Source organism: Chinchilla lanigera, unplaced genomic scaffold (genome assembly GCF_000276665.1).
Source record: "Chinchilla lanigera isolate Chin_1 unplaced genomic scaffold, ChiLan1.0 scaffold00133, whole genome shotgun sequence".
Classification (NCBI taxonomy): Eukaryota; Metazoa; Chordata; class Mammalia; order Rodentia; family Chinchillidae; genus Chinchilla; species Chinchilla lanigera.
In genome coordinates, this window is record NW_004955534.1 from 1,323,975 (window position 1) to 1,343,328 (window position 19,354).

The 19,354-nt window shown below is 39.9% G+C and overlaps 1 protein-coding gene across 2 annotated transcripts in view; it reads right to left on the reverse strand.

The window, feature by feature from the left end:
• The window catches only part of Dock11 (dedicator of cytokinesis 11), a 192,474-nt gene that overhangs the window by 84,734 nt on the left and 88,386 nt on the right, over positions 1-19,354 (reverse strand). For both annotated transcript variants that reach the window (XM_005410460.2, XM_005410459.2), the window contains exons 18-26: positions 19,204-19,269; positions 17,214-17,306; positions 14,647-14,770; positions 9,325-9,446; positions 8,756-8,842; positions 7,831-7,920; positions 2,716-2,834; positions 714-783; positions 508-633 (exon numbers count right to left, since the gene is read on the reverse strand). In XM_005410460.2, coding sequence (XP_005410517.1) covers positions 508-633; positions 714-783; positions 2,716-2,834; positions 7,831-7,920; positions 8,756-8,842; positions 9,325-9,446; positions 14,647-14,770; positions 17,214-17,306; positions 19,204-19,269 — 897 coding nt within the window. The remainder of the gene's footprint in view (positions 1-507; positions 634-713; positions 784-2,715; positions 2,835-7,830; positions 7,921-8,755; positions 8,843-9,324; positions 9,447-14,646; positions 14,771-17,213; positions 17,307-19,203; positions 19,270-19,354) is intronic.

Here is a 19,354-nt window from a genome sequence, read left to right on the forward strand (position 1 = left end):
TTTTGGTTTTTCTCCGGTACTGGGAACCGAACTCACGACCTTGCGCTTGCCAGGCAGGCACTTTTGCCGCTGAGCTAAATCCCCAGCCCCTACTTATTTATTTATTTATTTTTTTGGTACCAGGAATTGAATTTAGGGCCTTGTGCTTGTTAGGCAGGCACTTATGCCCCTGAGCTCTATCCCCTGCCCACTTGTGACTTAGAAATGAGGAACTGGAGGCTCAGAGATGCTCAATAACTGACCCCAGGCCCCAGAACTATGCTGTAATGGATTCAAGATTCTCACCCAGATTCTTCAGACCAAGCTTTGTTCTATTCTGCATTTGACTGAGGGCCAGGGTGGACAGGAAGGTGAAGAAGGTTGTGTAGAGAACTTCAGGCAAAAGATGCACAGTGATGGGGGTGGTGGTCATGTGAGAAAATGCTGAAAACCAAGAACTGAGCCGGGAGGGTACAGACAACTACATTCATGGCTGCTTTTGTTCTCGGTTGTGTCCCATGTCTTTACCTTTAGCAGTTTATTTATTGCTAAGAAATCTGCAGACTGTTTCAGTATTGCTATCATCGTAGTAGCCAGGGTCTCATGTATCAGCTGGGCCTGAAGAGCGCTCGGTTTTTCAGGTCGGAAACTATACTACAAACAGAGAAAAGGAACCATAAGCCACAACTCTCCTACAAAACAATCCACTTGGCAAGAAAGCTCAGTCCACAAACCTTAATGAAGGATCTTAAATAACTATCCAAGCCTTCTTCATGACACTTTGATACGATGTGTAAGAGAACCCTGAAACGATATTCGCAAAAGTCAGCATGTTGGACTACAATTACTGCAGTGTGACTGTTAAATAAGATCATTGTGTTTAACCCCCAAAATACTTAACACTGCCTGAACAATTAGAAATGAGAAAACATAAGAGATAATGGTAGTTTAGGGCTAACTAAGATTTCAGAATCTAACATGCTTAGTGTCTTGTAAAATTTATCTCCTGCTTCAAAAGAACTATTTGCTGCTCAGATATTTCATTTCCTTTCTAAATCTCTGTGTTTGAAGTATGTTTGGTCATAGCCGTTCAAAGAACTCAATTAAGGTAAGTACTGAAATCACTCTAGCGAGAATAAAAGGAAAAAATAAATAATAGAAAAGGGGGAAGGGAGAAACAAGGCAGGTATAATGATAAGAACTAAAATTGGGAGGTAAATATAAAATTCAGGGAAAGATTTAAATTTAAGAGCCTAGCAGTCGTTCTCACACTTCAGTATACATCAGAATCATCCAGAGAATTTCTTAACAGATTGCTTAGCTCCTCTTCAGAGTTTCTGATTTTATAGGTCTGAGGTGAAGTTCAATGCTGCTGGCCTAGAAACCACATTTTGAATTAAAATAATGCTTCTTAAATTTTTGACCAGACTATCCCCAAAACAGAGATGAACAAACAACGTGCAGTTGTGTATAGGCTGGGGCCTGGTGGAAGAGGCTGATGCAACAGCAGAGACAACAAAGCTAGAAACAGCCACATGGAGCTCACAAGTTTTTAAAGGTCTTCTATCTATCTATCTATCTATCTATCTATCTATCTGTCCATCGATTGTTCTAGCTATCTAGTCTATCTATCATCTTTTAGTACTAGGCGTTGAACCCAGGAATGCTGAGCTTCATTTTCATTTAAGTCTTTTCATTTATTTTATTTTGAGACAGGGCCTGAGTAAGCCACTAAGTTGTCCAGGCTGGCCTTGAACTTGCAATCTCCCTGTCTTAGCCTCCCAGGGGGCTGGAATTATGGGCATATGCCACCACACCTCACTAAAGTCTCCTATTTTAATTTCAAAACTCACATGCAGTTTTCATTCTACTCCACAATATGTTCTTATTTGTTTGTATGTAAAGACAATACTTTCTTATTCTTTCAAGTAAACAAATGATGGCTCAATGACACATTCTGTCCAATATGAGACACTAGTCATGTATGGCTATTTTAATAAATTAAAATTAAAACGTAACATAATTAAAAATTCACCTCCTCAGCTGAACTAGCCACACTTACAGTGCCCAGTGGCCACAGGTGCCTGGTGGCTACTATAATTGATAGCATGAGGAAGTTCAATTAAAACTTTTATATTTGGCTTCTTAAATATATACTAAAATGGCCATAAAGGGAGAAATAAGTAGCAATACACCAGTGATAAGGGACTTCGATATGCCACTTCAATGATGGATAAATAAACTGGACAGAAAATTAATATGGAAATATTGGACTTGAATTACACTTAGACCAAAAGGATCTAACAGACATATACAGAATGTTCTACCTGACAGCAAAAGTATAAACATTCTCCTCATGTCTATGTGGGATATTCTCCATGATAGATTACATGTTGGACACAAACAAGTCTTAAAAAAAAATTAAGACTGAAGTCATATCAAGTATTCCTTTCAACAACAATGGTATACAACTAGAAATCAACACCAGGAGGAATTGTGGAAAATTCGGTATGAGAGAATTAATATGCTCCTGAACAACTAATCACCCAAAAAGGAAATCAAAATAGAAATTTAAAAATATCCTCAGGGAAATGCCAATGGAAATACAACATAGGAAACTGACTAGATGCAACAAAAGCAGTTCTACAAAGGAAGTTTATAGCAATGAAAGCTTCCATTAAAAAGAAGAAAGATCTCAAATAAACAACTTGATTGTATTATAACACCAAAACTCACATGGTGCAGTTGATAGGAACGTCATCTTCATGGGTCATGTTTGTGAGAACTCGGAAGAGTTGCATAAGAATTACAGGTAGAAACTGTATCATGACTTGGATCTCCATGGCATGCAAACACTAAAATAAGTTATCATTAGTTATGAAAACAAACAGAAATATGATATAATTTGCAAATGTAAAACAACAAAAAATTAATGAGAAATCTATTGACTCATTTATATGTGAGTTTAAGTGTGAGCTCATTTAAATGTGAATTTCCTGGAATAGGGAACTCTGATTTGTTATTTTTTTATCTATGCCTCTATTTTGACATTCAGATTTTGTTAGTTTATTCAATGTTAAATGCTTAACTGAAGATAACAAGTGTCACTGGAATAAGTGAGTTCTGCAAAAAGACAACCGACTCTTGGTAAACCAGCACTCAATGGTGGGGTTTGGGAAGGAGCAGGCTATTTGGAGATCAGCGCTACAGACATATCTAGCCTCCAGTATTTCTGTAAGTTTTTCACGAGAAGGAGCTAGCTCGAGTTAATCTGCTAAGAAGTTAAGTGGGTTTCAATAAAGAACAGTCCTATATACAATGGGCTTTACATGAGCATCATCTACAAAAGGAGGTAGTTTTGCATTCTGACACCCTTGTGATACAGCCCTTCAAAGTGCTAACACTCTGTTTCTAATAACAGGTGTGTTACAAACATCAAAATGAAGAAAGGTGTGTGTACATACATAGAAATGTTACGGTAAAGTCTGTTCAATTTCTTGCTTTCTTCCCTTCTCTCCACATTCACTTACTCATTCAACCAGCCAACAGGAAGAAAAGCAGGAAGGGAGGGAAAGAGGAAGGGAAGGAGAGGAAGCGAGAGGGGAGAGAGGGAGGGAAGAAGGAAAGAAAGGAGGGAGTTAGGAAGGAAATTTCACTGAGCACCTTCTGTATCAATTCAATGTGTAGTGCTACGGGGACAGAGACGGACAAGTCCAGCACTCAAGGAACTCATTTCTCTTTCACATTCTCCCTTACTTCTGCTCCATCTTTCCACCCTTACTCTCGCCGTGCAAGACGCTGTCACCTGAATCCAAGTCATCTAAACAGTAACCTCCTAGACTTCTGTGGAACAGCCCCACAATCCCACACGCAGAGCAGGATGCCAAGCGCAGGAATTCTACCTTTCAAGTTTCTTCACCCTGTGCACCCTCTCACCCATCCTTCCCTCCATCACTTCTTTTCAGGGCTCTCTAATCTATAACTAAACTCTTAATGTTTTTAGTAAGTCTCTATACAGTTTTTCTTTATTCCCAACACATCCAGCTCTCATTTCCAAGTGAATGTTCCTCAAACACTGGTTACATCAGACTACCTCCTACAATGATTTGTTTGCTCCCTCACCATGACCATTACAGAGTGGCTCTTGACCAGAGCACCACGTCGCTTCCCACAGGAGACGTGGCAATGACTGGAGACACTGGGGAATACCACAGCTGGGGCACTCTATTGACCTCTGGTGAGGGAAGGCCTGAGATTCTGCTGAACAGCCTACAGTGCAGCGCAGTCCCTCACAACAAAGGATTATCCTACCCAAAATGTCAGTAGAGCCAAGGCTGAGAAACCCTGACCTAGAGAATTAAGTTCAAGTTACTTGAGGCTCAGCCTACATTTCCAGCCTTAGTACTCATCATTGTTCTTTATAAGGTCAAACTTGTGTCTTCACTGTTCCTTGAATATAACACATGGTTTCATCCATTTGTCTCTTTGTTCATAGTTTTAGCCAAATCTGTAGGTGTCCTTTCAAGGCAAGCTTCAATCTCCACTTCAGTGAAAACATTCACTTTTTCACTCAATAAAGGCATACTGTATGTATTTCCAATAGACCAGCACGTACGCACACACATACACACACACAGATTCTTAGCATTACATAGTTCTTAGTCTAACAAGGGTGAACACACGGAACTAAAATACTACAGTGCAAACTGACCAGCCTGATAGTGGTACATACATGCACAAAGGAAGGAACAACTGGGCTGCAGGTGGGTGGGGATGAGGTTTCCAAGAGCAGGAGAGCTAAAAGATAAGCAGGGTAATGCCGGGTAAAAAGGAGACATGTATTCCATGCAGGGCAGATCTCCCTGCTACCAGTATTGCTCTTCTATAATTTATTCTCAACAAAGAAGCCAGTGTGTTCATTTTGAAATGCAAATTAGACAATGCTATCCTTCTCTTGTTAAAAACAAAACAAAACAAGTCACTACAAAAAAAAAAAAAAAGAAGAAAAGAAATGGCTGTCACAGGCTGCTGTACCTGCCTGCACTCTGCCTTTCTCTCCAAACTCATCCCACGGCAGCGTTCCTTCTTGCTGCTCACTGTGCTCCAGTTATGCTGTGCAGTCTTTTTTTCTGTCCTTCAAATACGTCAGCATAGGGTGTTCACACCTGCTGCAATATTATGTTCTATTATACAGATTTATCACCTGTGGTTGCTGTACTCTCACTAGGTTCTTTTCAAATGGGAATGTCACCTCCTCTAATAGGCCTCCCCTGACAAATCTCTCTAGGATATACAAGATTCTTCATCACTTTAGATCCCATTAACGTGTTCTGCTTTCTTCACAGCATTCACCTCTACATAAATTTATTCATTTATTTATAATCTCTCTACCCCAATAAGAGCTCACCATCCAGAACAATGTCTGGACCCACAGTAGATGTTTAATAAGTACTTGGTGAATGACAGAATAAATGAATAAAATAAGGAACACAAGGGTGAGATAAAGATGGCTTCTTAGTTCACTGACTCCTTAGCACTTGGGTTCTGGATCACACATTTAATTACCCACGGCTATTGGGCTATTTGTATTAAATTACCTATGGCTTTGGACTATTTGTATTATTGACATATTGTATCCTATCTCTTCAGTAACATTGACTCTATGGACAATGACTCAATGACTTTAAGAAAATACTAAAAACAACAAGAGCTCAACAAGTAGAAGTTAAAGGAATTGATGAAATGGTGCATTTATAGGGACAATAGATAGCAAGATTTGCTAGGAAGATCATAGGACTGAGAGTCAAGAGACACATGTCACAGGCCCACCTCTGCTCTGCTCTGCTCTGCTACCAATCAGCTGAAGGACTACAGAGCAAGTCACCCATACTTGGACTCCAGTTCCCTTATCCATAGAAAGAATTGCTAGAACCCTTTATAGTGGTAGCATTTTATAAGAACCTGACTAGTTCTGAAATTACATGGTAGTTCACTCACTGCCACTAGAGGGCAAGAGTGGGTCACATAAATATCAAAAATTCCACACCCTTAAAAATACAAATATGAGAACTTCTCCATCAAAGAATAGCAGTTTTTGAAAATGATGCTCCGTTTGATACCCCTCTGTTGAAACTTTTACAAAACTTCTCAGCTGAAAGAAAAACCAATTATCTGAATAGACAAAGCATTCATATGTATAGCTGGGAGTCCTCCCCAACATTGTCCCCAGTCCTGAGGACAGGATTTGAAAGTTAGATGACTATTCTGCTTCTTAATAATAACTAAAAACAGTAACCACCACTGATGGATGATCCCCCTCCTCTTCCAATGAAGCATTTTTATATGATAGGCAGAATGTTACTTTAAAAAACAAAGTCAAATCATGTCACTCCACCGTTTAAAACCTGTAAGGCTTCCCATCTCATTTGGAGTAAGTCCCAACACTTTACCACGGCCCTATGAAGCGTCACCTGACTAGCTCACAGCCACCTTGCCAAGGGATTGTCTCATCACCCTGTGCATCGGCCACCCTGCAATTATGGCTGCTCCTTTAACACACCAAACCAAGCTCCTCAGGGCCTCTGTAGTCGCTGTTCCCAGCTCCCCCCTGTAATTCACATGGCTGACATTCTCCACTTCTTTAGGTCAGTGTTCAAACGTCACCTTACCAGAGACATTTTCTGTGACCTCTTTAAAACAAGAACCCTTCTAATTTCTGCTCTCTCTCACTGTTTCCTTTTTTTTTTTTTTTAGCACTTATTACTACCTGTTTTGACAATATACATATTCATTTCTGTGCTTAGTGTCTGTCTCCACAAGAAATTAAGCTCCCTTATACTAGGGACCTTGTTTGTTTTCTTAACTTACATTCTCCTCAAATGCCTGGAACAATGCCTGGCTCATAGGAAGCACTCAAGAGGCAAGTGTGGCATGAATGATTACTATATAGCAGATGCTCGATCTTATGGAAACCTCACAACCACCCTACAGGATGGGTACTGCTGTTATCCCAATGTGACAGATGAAGAAACAGTGGTTCAGAGAAGTTAAGTAACTTGGCCAAGGTCAATCACAAAGCCAGCAAGTAACAGACTGGGGCACAGAGTCAGTTTCTTATTCCAGAGCCCATCATTTATTTTATCTTGGACTACCTCCCCGAAACAAATGAACACACCTGTTTCCTGAGAATATCATTAAGCAGTAGCACATATCCAAAAGGGAATCCTATAGAGCCTTTGTTTAAAACCAACCTTCCTCAGACTTTCTATAGCTGACTTACTAAAGGAGGAATCATAAAACAAGCACCACTTCCAGTCAGGTTTTAGGATATGTACCAGTCCTAAAATGTAGGGAATTGACAGTCTTGGCTTCTGATGAATTATGGTATTCCACAAGGCTTTCCTATGCAACTATTTCTTGGTCTCTTATTAGGCCCTTTTGATAGTCTTTCACTCATGGACACAGGAATCATTTCATGTTTTATTCCAAGCAAAAGCACTTGTGTTTCTCCTGGCCTTTTCCCCCCCAGCACTGTGCACCTTTACCAGGCAGTCAGCAGGCAGAGGAAGGACCTGAAAATCAATGTACACAACTGAAACCAACATTTCCATGAGGTTTTCAAAACTGTGATGTCGAATTCTGGCTATAACATTTTCTTCCCAGTGTAGCAATTCTGTTGTCTGCTTCTAAACAGCCACTTGGTGGAAAAGTACATAATAGAAAGTGTTCTCCTGAGGATACCCAGCCCAAAGTAGTTTCAAGTGTTTGTCTGTTTCTTTTTTCCACATCCAAATGTGGCAACAGAAAGACATGAAAAACAAACCTTTTTGCCGAAAGCTGCTGCTCATTTACCTTTAAATATTTAATGAGCTCTCCTGGAACTTCTTTCGAGCCTGATTGAATCAGCTGGCAATGATGGAAGAATTTGTGCACATGTAGATCCTGGAACACAGATGGAAACAGCCATATGAAATTTGATTCGTCATCCTTAAATGCAGACTCTCTACGTCTCTCTCCTCCCGTGTCTTGCAAACCCACCTAGCCGGGGATTCCAGCGCCCAGACACAGCAGCTGCGGCTGCCAACCTATGTGTCCATGTCCTGAAGTCCCCTTGACCACCATGCAGAGCACCAAAACTAGGTCAACTTGGCATGTACCTAAGCATACAGGTAGGCCACAATGAATACCCAACAAGTTAAGCACTCGTTTATTCTTCTTTTTGTCTAGTGCATTCTATGAAGTAAGGCTGCATGTCCATTTTAAGGAAATAAGCAGGAACAAAGGTCTGAACTAAGAGATGAAGAAAAGGTAGCAGCAGAAAGTTACCAGAACAGTACTCTCAGGCATTCAATAGCCAACTATACTAGGATACTCCACTGGGAAGTGAGTCCAGATGTTCTGTATGGAGTTCACATACGCTGACTTTCTGGACAATGTGGGTTACATCAGAAAGTGGAATAATGCGTATTTTGACTACTTCCTCTCTTTATTACCGTGTGACCTGATATGACCTAGCCTTAGTTTCTTTACTTCTAAGATGGTAGTAGCTTCCATATGCCTTTCAGAGTTTGATGAGGCACAAATCAGTTCATAGGAATAAGAGGATTTTGTAATTTGAGAACAATTATAAAACACGAGCTAGAACGATATTATTAATGAGGAAATCTTGTAGGCCATCACTTCTCTGAGGCTGTACAAATAAAATATAGAGTCTATTTTTTTATCAAGAAATATATTTGAGTGGTCAAATTGACAAAATTTAAACTATGCAACTTACCTGAGTGTAAATGGTAGACTCTAAGTGGCTTTTAATCTTCAACAAAGGCTTTGCACCATCTACCCACTTAATATCCACACTGAGTTGCTATAAACAGAAAATATAGACATGAGTTCTGTATTATAGCAATGGATAATATATAACATAAATGGATAACATATAACATCTTCATGCATTTCAACAGTTTCCAGAAATGAGTGTAATTGAGTCAGACAGAAAGAGATTATTGGAGAAAATAATCTGCTGTTAGAATAAACATACCCAAATCATTTTAAATTTCCAATCCTTTGCAGATTGAGACATTTATGAATTACTAAAATAAATAGAGCTTCATAAAGGGATGCACAAAATCCAAGCCCCAGTTTTAAAAGTTATTGTCAGAATCAACAGATACCATATTACTCTATGAAACTGCTGTAACCTTTACACCTATATTTTCATGCTTATAGACCAGAACATTCCTGACAAAACTTTGAGCAGCTTTGTCCCAAATGATCAACGAGACCCAGAGAAGTCTAATTTAAAAATATTTAACCATCATGACTCAACAAATACAGAGATTGTCCTACCCTTCTGGATTCCGCATCATTCAGATTCAAGTAGCCCGGAGGAAGATTGGCTGAAACAGGCAGCTGCTGCTCAAATGTGATGATTCTACCATCCTTCAGCAAAGGTATCCAGGCAAATCCAACTGCCAAGACAATAATCAACCATACAAAATGAAACAGCAAGTGCAATTAGCTACACAAATGTCTGGCTGCTGGAGAGCAGGGCAGGGTGATGGTATTTCTAGGGATCAGTACGTGGAAGCCCAGGTGATGGGGAACTGCACACTGGGGAAGGAACAAGGGCTTTAGATCACTTCCTAATCCCAGCCTGGCCACTCACATTATTTACTCTATCTCCTGGCCAATAAAAATGGGAAAAACAATCCATGATCTCTCCATCTAAAAGAGTTGAGAAACCAGAGCGAGATCACCTGTGAAAACGTTTTAAAACTTAAAACATGCACCAATATCATTTTCTTTACACTCTGGGGTATGTGTTTCAGAAGACTTATCTTGCAGTAGATTCAGGGGTCGTTAACCCATTTTTTTTTTTACATGAAGAGTCTTACAGCTGAGACTATCTCAAAGAGAGATCGCATGTTCCAAAATCTCTTGTGGCAACCTTAGGGTTAGGGTCTATGGAAAATTAAGGGCATAAGTCAAGGTTATATTCTCTCTTCATATAAGGCAACAGGCATAAATCAGTTATGTGGGCAGAATTTTCCTGATTACAGAAGAAGGAGGTGTAGAAGGAGAACGCAGCCAGGCTGCAATGTTTAAAACTTGATTCCACTGACAAGATTTTTCCCAGTCTCTACATTTCTTAACAGTCCCTACCCCTAAAGGAGTGTCTTGGCTTTCTATTAGAAAATTCATCATGTTCTAACTAAAAATGCCAGAGCCATCTGTGTTGCTCAAGTTGAGCGTGTCAGTATTTCCATTATAGAGATTACTCTGGGTTTCAAGTGTTTATAGCTGAGCTGTACAAAAAAGAAAAAAAAAAGCTTGCTCTGGACGCAGTTTTTGCAAATAAGAGAGGGTGTTGTCTGGAGAGCCTTTGTAAAGCCACTGCTTTCTGATTCTATAAGACTATCTGCATGAGCCATGTGCATGCGTGTGCACACGTGTGTGTTTATACTGTGAACACAGAAGTCAATACAAATCTGGTTAGGATGTTTTTATTTACGTGTTTCATTTGACAAATGCTTTAATTCTTAAAAGACAACCAAAACACTGCTTTTCCTAAGTAGACGATATGGCTTTCCCAGACTCCAAAACATGCCTGAAAGGCATCTTTACCAGTACAACCTCAGAAATGGCTTCCCCAGATCTTTCCTTTTAAAAAAGCAGAGGAAGGTAATAACATGAGCAGAGGAACCATTAGAAATGACTCTGTCAATGTAGTTAAACTGAAAATGTAACAAATGAGAAAAGTTTTCCAACACAGAACATAGTAAAATAAATTTCACTTTTTAGGCAACATCTTTTTCTGCAAGGAAATTTTGGAGATCTAGTTCACATACAATTTATCCATTTAAGGTGTACATTCAGTCTATCTGCAATTGTGTTTCCGTTGATATTAATTCCACAGCATTTTCATTATTCCCTTAGCAGTCACTGCCCCTTCTCCTTTCCTCTTAACAACCACTAATCCACTTTCTGTCTCCAAGAGATTTGTTAAGCAACCTTTTTTCACTTTAGAATAATCAGATCATGGCCAAATGTGTCCTTTACTGTAAACGCATACAGAGCACTTGGAAGCTGTGAGGTACAATATCAAGCATGCCATCTGGATCAAAGGGAGGAAGCCACTTCACAAATGGACAGTTAAAACTGATGTGTGGCACGGAGAATAACCAGCTCATGCTTCACTGAGCACCTTGCCTGCCTCTTAACATTTGGATAAGGAAACAGTAATTCATCATTCAGGAGGTACATACTCTCCTTGGTTCTCACTGTTCTGTTATTTTTCTTCTCAGTTCTCAAGGTTACTCCACTAACATCACTGCAGTTTCTACAGGGATATAGAAAGGACTATACAAGGTCTGATAAACTACGGTGGACATTTAAATTAAACTGTTACAGTAAAAGACACATTGTCATTAGTTAATTCCCCTCAAAATACGTCCTTCACTCAGAACAGATTTATTCCATTATTCTTGGCAACATGTCTCTTACTATACCAAATTTTTTAAAAAAAAGTTTAATATTCACTGTAATTTTGATTACCTGAGTTTGAACAATTAAGTAAATGAATGATGGACTGTGGGAGCCAAGTTTCTTGACGTTAGAATTGGAGGCTATACACAAGCAAGAAAATGCTAGAACGACTCATGCGGTGATAGACTGCAGTTGGAGCCATCAATATGAAGTCAGGCATAGCTTACTCCACTTGATCTCAGCCAAAAGGCTGAGAAGTGATAGCTTACTACAAATACAGGTGGTTATGTGTAGAAATATCAATAGCTATGTGCTTATATCCATAAAATCACTATTATTTGTTTGTTTGTTTGTTTTTCTTCTGGTACCAGGAACTGAACTCATGACCTTGCACTTGCCATGCAGGCACTGTGCCGCTGAGCTAAATCCCCAGCCACAAAACCGCTATTATTTGTTAGTGATAAAAAGACCTATCTAAAAATACTAATTGAATCAACAAGCTATTATGTATTACCTGTAAGAGAATTTAACAAAGTAACCACATAAAGATCAATCTACAAAAGTCAGTAGCATAATTTGGTATATCAATTGTAGTCAACTAAAATTGCAATAAGAGGATGCCATTCACAATAATTACAAAAACTACAAATTACCAGAGATTTTTCCCCAGTGCTGGAGATGGAACCTAAGGCCATGATGATGCTAGGTAAGTGCTCTACCACTGAACTACATCCCAGCCCATTTTTTAAATTTTTTTTTGTGTGTGAGGGGGACAGCCTCATAAAGTTGCCCAGGCTGGCCTTGAACTTTCCATCCTCCTGTCTCTGCCTCTTGAGTATGGGGGATTACAGATGTGTGCCACTACACCTGGCTTAGTATTAGAAAATTTACTTAACTAAGAATATATCATATCTTTATGAAGAAAACAGTCGAACTCAAAGTACACATAAATGATCCAAATAAAGTAGGATATTCCACTGTCTTGGATGGAATGGCTTAATAACTGTATTAGTCAGCTTTCCCATTGCTAAGACCAATTGCTTAACACCTACAAGTTAAATTTGGTACCAAGCATAAAGGGGACTCCCTCATAGTCAGTTCTGCTTCCTGTTGGAAATCATGGAGATGTCTCACTACCACCATCAACTCCATGCTAGTCCCAAATCTACTGTGCCCATCCACAGTTCTATTACTGGCAATACCTTCTTTCCAATCACTCGGTTTTGAAGCTTCAGTGTTTACTATGCATCATCTACCCCCAGTCATTCACCAGCTCTAATATACATTCATCCCTTGGAATTGACAGATCATGAGTTCTAGGTCCCCCACAGATAGAAAAATCCTTGAATGTTCAAATCCTTTATATAGACTGGCATAAATTCTACATATAATCTATACATATCCTTCCACATATGTCAAATCATTTACTGGTTACTTGGAATACCCAAAATAACGTAAATACTATGTAAACACTTGTTTTACTACATTGTTCAGGGGATGACAGGAAAAGGTCTATACATATTCAGTACAGATGCAATTTTAAAAAAATTTTTTCAATCACAGTTGGTTAAATACATGAGTGTGGAACCCACAGATACTGAGGGGATTTATTCTTCTGTAATCCCCCAACCCCCCATTACAGTATGGCCTCCTTACTTTCCTGGACCTTTGAAATAGCTCCCTGACTGGTGTTCCTTCTGACCTTCCTTCTTCTTGCTCCAGTTTAACTTTCCCTTTGTGTTGCTGTCTGATGCATTTTTTTCTCCAAACCAGCTCTTACTAGTTTGCGGTTTGGATAACCCTTTCACAATTTTGAATTTTGAAACAGCCTTTTGAATAACCCTTCAAAATTTCCATATTGGTGACAGAATAAAAGAAAATCCACAGTTTGGCATTCAAGGCTTTCCAAAATCTGATGCCCCCTTTTCAATATGACATTTTAAGATTCCCCTTCCAGCATCTTTTGCTCTACTCTTAGTGAGTTACTCCATCCATACCCCTCTATACTCTGAGCAATTCTACATGAACTTACTTAGGGTACTCCACCCATACCCCTCTATACTCTGAACTTATAAGCTGTTCCTTCACCCCAGAAGCCCCTACCTTCCTGCCATCATTGCACTGTCAAGCTCATCCCACCCTTTAAGATCTCCGATACCCTCCCCCCGCCCAGAAGCCTTCCCTGACTCCTGGCCACTGGCCCCTCCAACAGCTGAATAACTCACTCTTTTCTGAGTTCTTACAGCATTGCTTTCTCGTTACTCACCACTTTCTGTCTTGTACTATGATTGTGTACACAGGATTCATTTCCCCAAGTCATATACTCACTGAAGTTGAGATCTGTATTGCATTCTTCACTGTATTCTCCATAATACCTACTACAGTATCTTACACATAATAAATACATAGAGATTTCTGCTGAAAGAACAAATGATCCAGGCTGGCCTGATCTACATCCTACATCTTGCTGACAGCCATGAACTGGATGAACCGCAAACTATGTTCACAGGACTCCTAAGCTCTCCTAAGGCTGCTTCCTGCCGGCTTATCCAAAGCTTTGCAGCAATGGAACCAAGACTGAAGCTTTGCTACTACAGCCTACTTGATTTCATTAAATCTGTTGTCTTCTCATAGAAACAGGCAGCCCCCAACCTCCCTCCAGCTCACATATGTCCCTGACTCTGGGCTCACTTCCCTGTTCCTCAGTAAGCAGAACCGAAAAATTCTGGTTGCTGAGCAATTCTACATGAAAGAAATAACACTATTGCATTATAATATGTGTTTCTCTCTCAGAATAGCAATATTATAGTAGTTTAAGCATACCAGCAAGTTTATTTGGACAGTAAAATGAACACATATGCCAGTGAACTCCTGAGACAGAGTCTTGCCTATGTTGCCCAGGCTGTCCTCCAACTTCTGGGCTCAAGCTATCCTGCTTTAGCCTCCCGGGTAGCTTGGACTATGGGTGTGCACCACCATGCTCAGCTTATCAATGAGAATTTTCACTCAGAAATGTACTTTTGGTCAACAGGAGAAGTAATCCACAGCTTGATGAAAACAAAGATTATATCCTCAATAATTCCATTTCAAATAGTTGTAGAAAGAGACATCTAAAGAATATATGACCCTGGTTTCATCCCCAATACTGCCCAGACAGACAGACAGAGAGCTGGCCACACATACCTGGAATTTCAACTGTGTCCTGCTTTTTGGTTGTTCCCTTGGTATTAATTTCACAACTTACATGATAAAAAGTGAAAAGCAAATGATGTTTTTGATGCAGATGAATGGGGAGCTCAATTTTAATCTGAAACGATAGCAAAGTTACATATGGCATTTTGTTTTGTTTTACTTTTGTTATCAAGCTGGATTGTCACACATTTAGTTCAGTTTTATCCCACTGTTCCAAAGTACTTCTGAAATGACAGGCCAAGTGGCCAAAGAGTAGATATAGTTTAAGTATATTCCAAATAGTTTTCTAGTCAGTTTCAGGTTGACAGCAATATTCTCCTGGGTCATGAGGGCTGATTCAGTACTTCTGCTGGAAAGTCTCATGGACTCTTGTGGATTCAACTTTGCAGCAGGATTTTCTAAAACACTAGATCAAAAGCACATCTTTGTAGCCTATGGATACTGCGTAACTCTATCAGAATCAGTGAATGCAATCCATTGAGAATGTGCATTGAATTTGATTTTTTTGGTAGTGGGACTCAAACTCAGGACCTTGCACTTGCCAGGCTGTGCACTGAATTTGCAAGACTATTTTTCCCTAAGTTGTTGTAATCTTTTGCATGAAAAAATTAAGCCTTTACAAATAAATGTGAAGAAACTTGCTTTGGTAGTATGGTATCTACAATCAGTTTATATGAAATTCTTCCAGAAGTAAAACACAATTTAACCCTTAAATAAACAGAAAAAAATTGCCACCTATGACTCATATTTAGTTACAAATTGATGTTTTTAATAAAGCATTTCAACTAATCTTCTAACCTGACACCAGCTGAATGTTAACAATGCCTCCTGTAGATATATGAGACAAATTACAGATTGAATGTACACGTATATGCCCATATACAAATATATGCAAACAGTTTCTCTTTTTCTCTCTCTGCTTGTCAATATATAGTGAGCAACGCAAAAGCCTATTCATTTCTGGCTTCCTGAAAAGTATGGATTACTTATTACATGATTTAGTTTTCTGCTGTGACTGGTGTTGTTTGTAGTGATGCACATATTAAACAGCTTGGTGGTGGACATCTGGTCCAATTATCATTAATACAAGGCATGGATTTTGGTGTTATAACTAAGGCCTGTGGTAGGTATATTTTATTACAGAACATTCCTATTCACAGCATCCAGACCATCTGGGTATCTAATGCTCTACTGCACATAAATATGGGCACCGCTACTTCCTTCCCTGCCCCCCTGAGAAACTAAGGGCACTGCACAGTGAAAGGAACGAGTGAGCCCCAAGGCTGGGGTATAAGGTCTTCATACAACAGCAGGTGGACCTGGGAAAATCATGACAGCAGGGGGGATGGTTTCAGACCAAGCCAAGAACAGGGACAGGAGGACTGAGAGGCAGAAAGAGCCGAGCATCTGGCCTGGAGTGCCCACTTAGGTTCCATGGAAACACATAGGAATCAAAAGCAGTCTAGATTCAGATAAATAAATACAAACAGTCTAGCAGAGACTGTGACAAAGACATGCTGGAAATTGTATGGAGATACACAGATGGAGAAGTCAGAAGAGGGAAAGAACGATGAGAGACAGAGACAGAGGGAGAGAGATTGATTCCGGAGGGAGCACAGAAACAGGGAGGGGATACAATTCCACCCCCCTTTGTCTGCCTTCCCCTGAGGTGTGCAGGGCAGCCAGTGCGACTCTGGTGGCCCAGCTGTGTGACTGTGTGTCTCAAACTATTTCACTTACAGGCAGGGTGCCCCCTACCATAAAACCACAAGGAGGAAAGAGTTACAGGGCCATCAGAAAATCTCTTCTGAATTTTTCATTTCAAAGCAAGGGAAATAGAGCCTCCAAAGGGGGAAGTTGACTTACTCAGTGTCACGCAGCCCGTGTTGCCAAAGCAAAGAGGGCTAGAATCCCAGCTCCACTCTGATGTTTGTTTCCTACTTTGTTATTTAAAGTCAGAGAGTACCTTAAATTTGTGGGCAGATCTTCCACTGTCATCAGAGGGTACTGAGCCCTCTGCTTTATGTGGCATTTTCTGTTTTCATGGAACAAGACTGTCTTGGTTACTTTTCTCTTGTTGCTGAGATAAAACACCCGACACCCAAAATGAAGGAAGGAAAGGTTTATTTAGCTTACAGTTTGTGGAGGTTTCAGTCCATACTTGGCTGGCTCACAGGCAGAAGATAGTAAAGCAACAAGAGCAAAGGGGTGAATGGCAGCCGAACAGCAATGCAGCCAGAGCAAAAGGGAGGAATGGCAGCAAGCAGCCTCTTTCCCTCCCTTACACTGCAAACAGACTACCCCCACCTAAGGGGCGTGTAGCTTTCACATAATCTCCATGCCCTCCTCTTCCACAGGCTCAGGATATACACAAAATAAGCACCCTGGCTTCCTGCTGAGTCACTTAGCCAAACCTCTAGACTCCCCAAGTTGACACAATGTATCAAGCATAACAAAGACATTCAAAGATTCCAAGTGCAGATGAAATGATGGGAATAATTTTAAGAGAAAAAGAACAACAAACATCGCATTTTATAAATACCAGAATATGATTTTACCTCATCGTAGAACTCTGGATTTTGATTGTGATGGGAGACAACAGCATATGCGTTTGTAGTAAAAACAGATCCTGCAGGTTTCCCATAAATACACTGCAGAGGAATGAAAGAAGAATCACTGCTCTGAACGCAAGTCTTTAAATATGATGCTATGGAACCACACACAGTTAGAGGCATCTGTGAGCACAGGGCTAAGGCCAAGCCCATGTGGCTCTCACCATGAGCCTGTACGTTCCAAATCATTCAACAGTCACTTCAGACACCACCTTGGACAATGCCTAACTTGGCTACATGATGCTTTTGAACTTGCAGCCATCAAAGAATTGCAATTCCAAACTAGTTGACAGTAAGAAGCTGAACACTTGTCATTTGGAAGGGAAACACTCGCCGACGAGGCCTGGAAAGCTTATTTCTCTCCTGCTACTTGGGTATCTTAATACTACAGGCATCCCCTCAGCCAGGCAGAATGTTTTTTAGATGCTCATTTAGATGTGGGCAAAGAGAAGAGTTAAAAAAATAAAAGCCAGAAGGAACCTTAATAGCCTAAAGGAATTAAAAACTGAATGTCTACTAAGCTGCTGACAAGCTCACTGCTCTCTTACATTTTTATATGTGGTACTTTATGAGCCACATTTTAAAAATCACTGGCTCTCCATTATACCAATAAAATTAATGAAAGGCTTTCTCTGGTGCCATGGAATGATCCAATTTCATTTCTAATGCGAGTTTTTCACTTCCACCAGCCTAATAAGCTCAAGGGTGCACATGGAGTCAGCATGCCAAGCTACTAATCGCCTTGGTTACTCCGAAATGAGCCTCTGGGTCAGTTAGGAAATGAAATAGTCACTCCACAAGACTGCACATACAACTCCTCTTAAATATGGCTATGAAGGCCATTTTCAAGAACTGTCGAGAGGTAATCTAAGAATCTTTAAGTACACAAAAAGATATTGCATGGAAAAAAGGGAATGGTTGTTCTCATCTGTACTGATGGAGCACCAGAGAAAACACTGCATTTGGGCCCACTAATCCTTAATTTAACTTAAGTTTGTCTGTGAAAAGAAATCTCTTCGCAAAGGCAGGGGCTGAGAAATATCCAACGATTGAGTCAGGAACATTCCAGCTTCTTTCCATAGGGGTTTGAGCACAAGATTACTCACACATTTGCCTAATTTAGGCTAAAGAAGTAGGGAGCTAGATAAACACTGCATAATGGCTGCATGTTCTCTGACTTCTCTTTCAGGTCTCTGATTAATGGGCTAAAGAGCAAAAAGTAAAACTAGCTGCAAAGAGTAAAAATGTAAAGCCACTGTGACATGTCAGATATTTAAGGATTGCTGTACCAAGTAATACTGAAGTTCTGCTTTTCCAAGATCAAAAATACAAGTCTCAAGGCATCTTTTGGCCAGTCATGCAGCAGAAGTCATATCTCAGATGAAAGCAGTTGTGCTGTGATTCTGTCAGCTCAAGAGACCCATTTGGATTTCAAGGAGAAAGGAGTTTATGGTCTCCTGGTGGCACTACTATAAACTATTAAGTCATGCAAGTAAACGACCTTGTAATTGCCAAGTGGGACAAATGCTAAAGCCTGACTTGTAAAGCTTATCTCTCTGACTCTCTGTCTCTCTGTCTCTCTCTCTGTGTTTGTCTATCTGTCTGTCTCTGTCTCTTTCTTTCTGATTTCTGCTGTTGGTGACAGAACCCAGGGCCTTGAATATAGTCAAAAAGTGCTCTGCCACTGAGCTATCCTTCCAGCCCAGACTTACCCACTTTTACAGCTATGTATGTTTCCACCTCATTTTGTTATGTATTAACATTTAAACTAACCGTTCTAGCTCATGTGTAATAGTACAAAATATTACATTTGTTACTTAAATACATTTTCTTCTGAGTTTAAAGAAATTAAACTCAGAGCATGACAATATTAGGTACCAAAATCTCCATCTCTACTATCTCTACCAAAACTATATGCTTATCAAGAGAAACAAACCTTTAGTGCACAAGCATCACTTTCATCCGAATCCCGGAATTCCACACAGACTGCAATGTTCCTCGCCTAGAATGGGAATTATCCAAAATGAGCCACATGATGAAAAGGTTATTAGTAACACTCTATACTCCAAAAATGTATAGATTACACT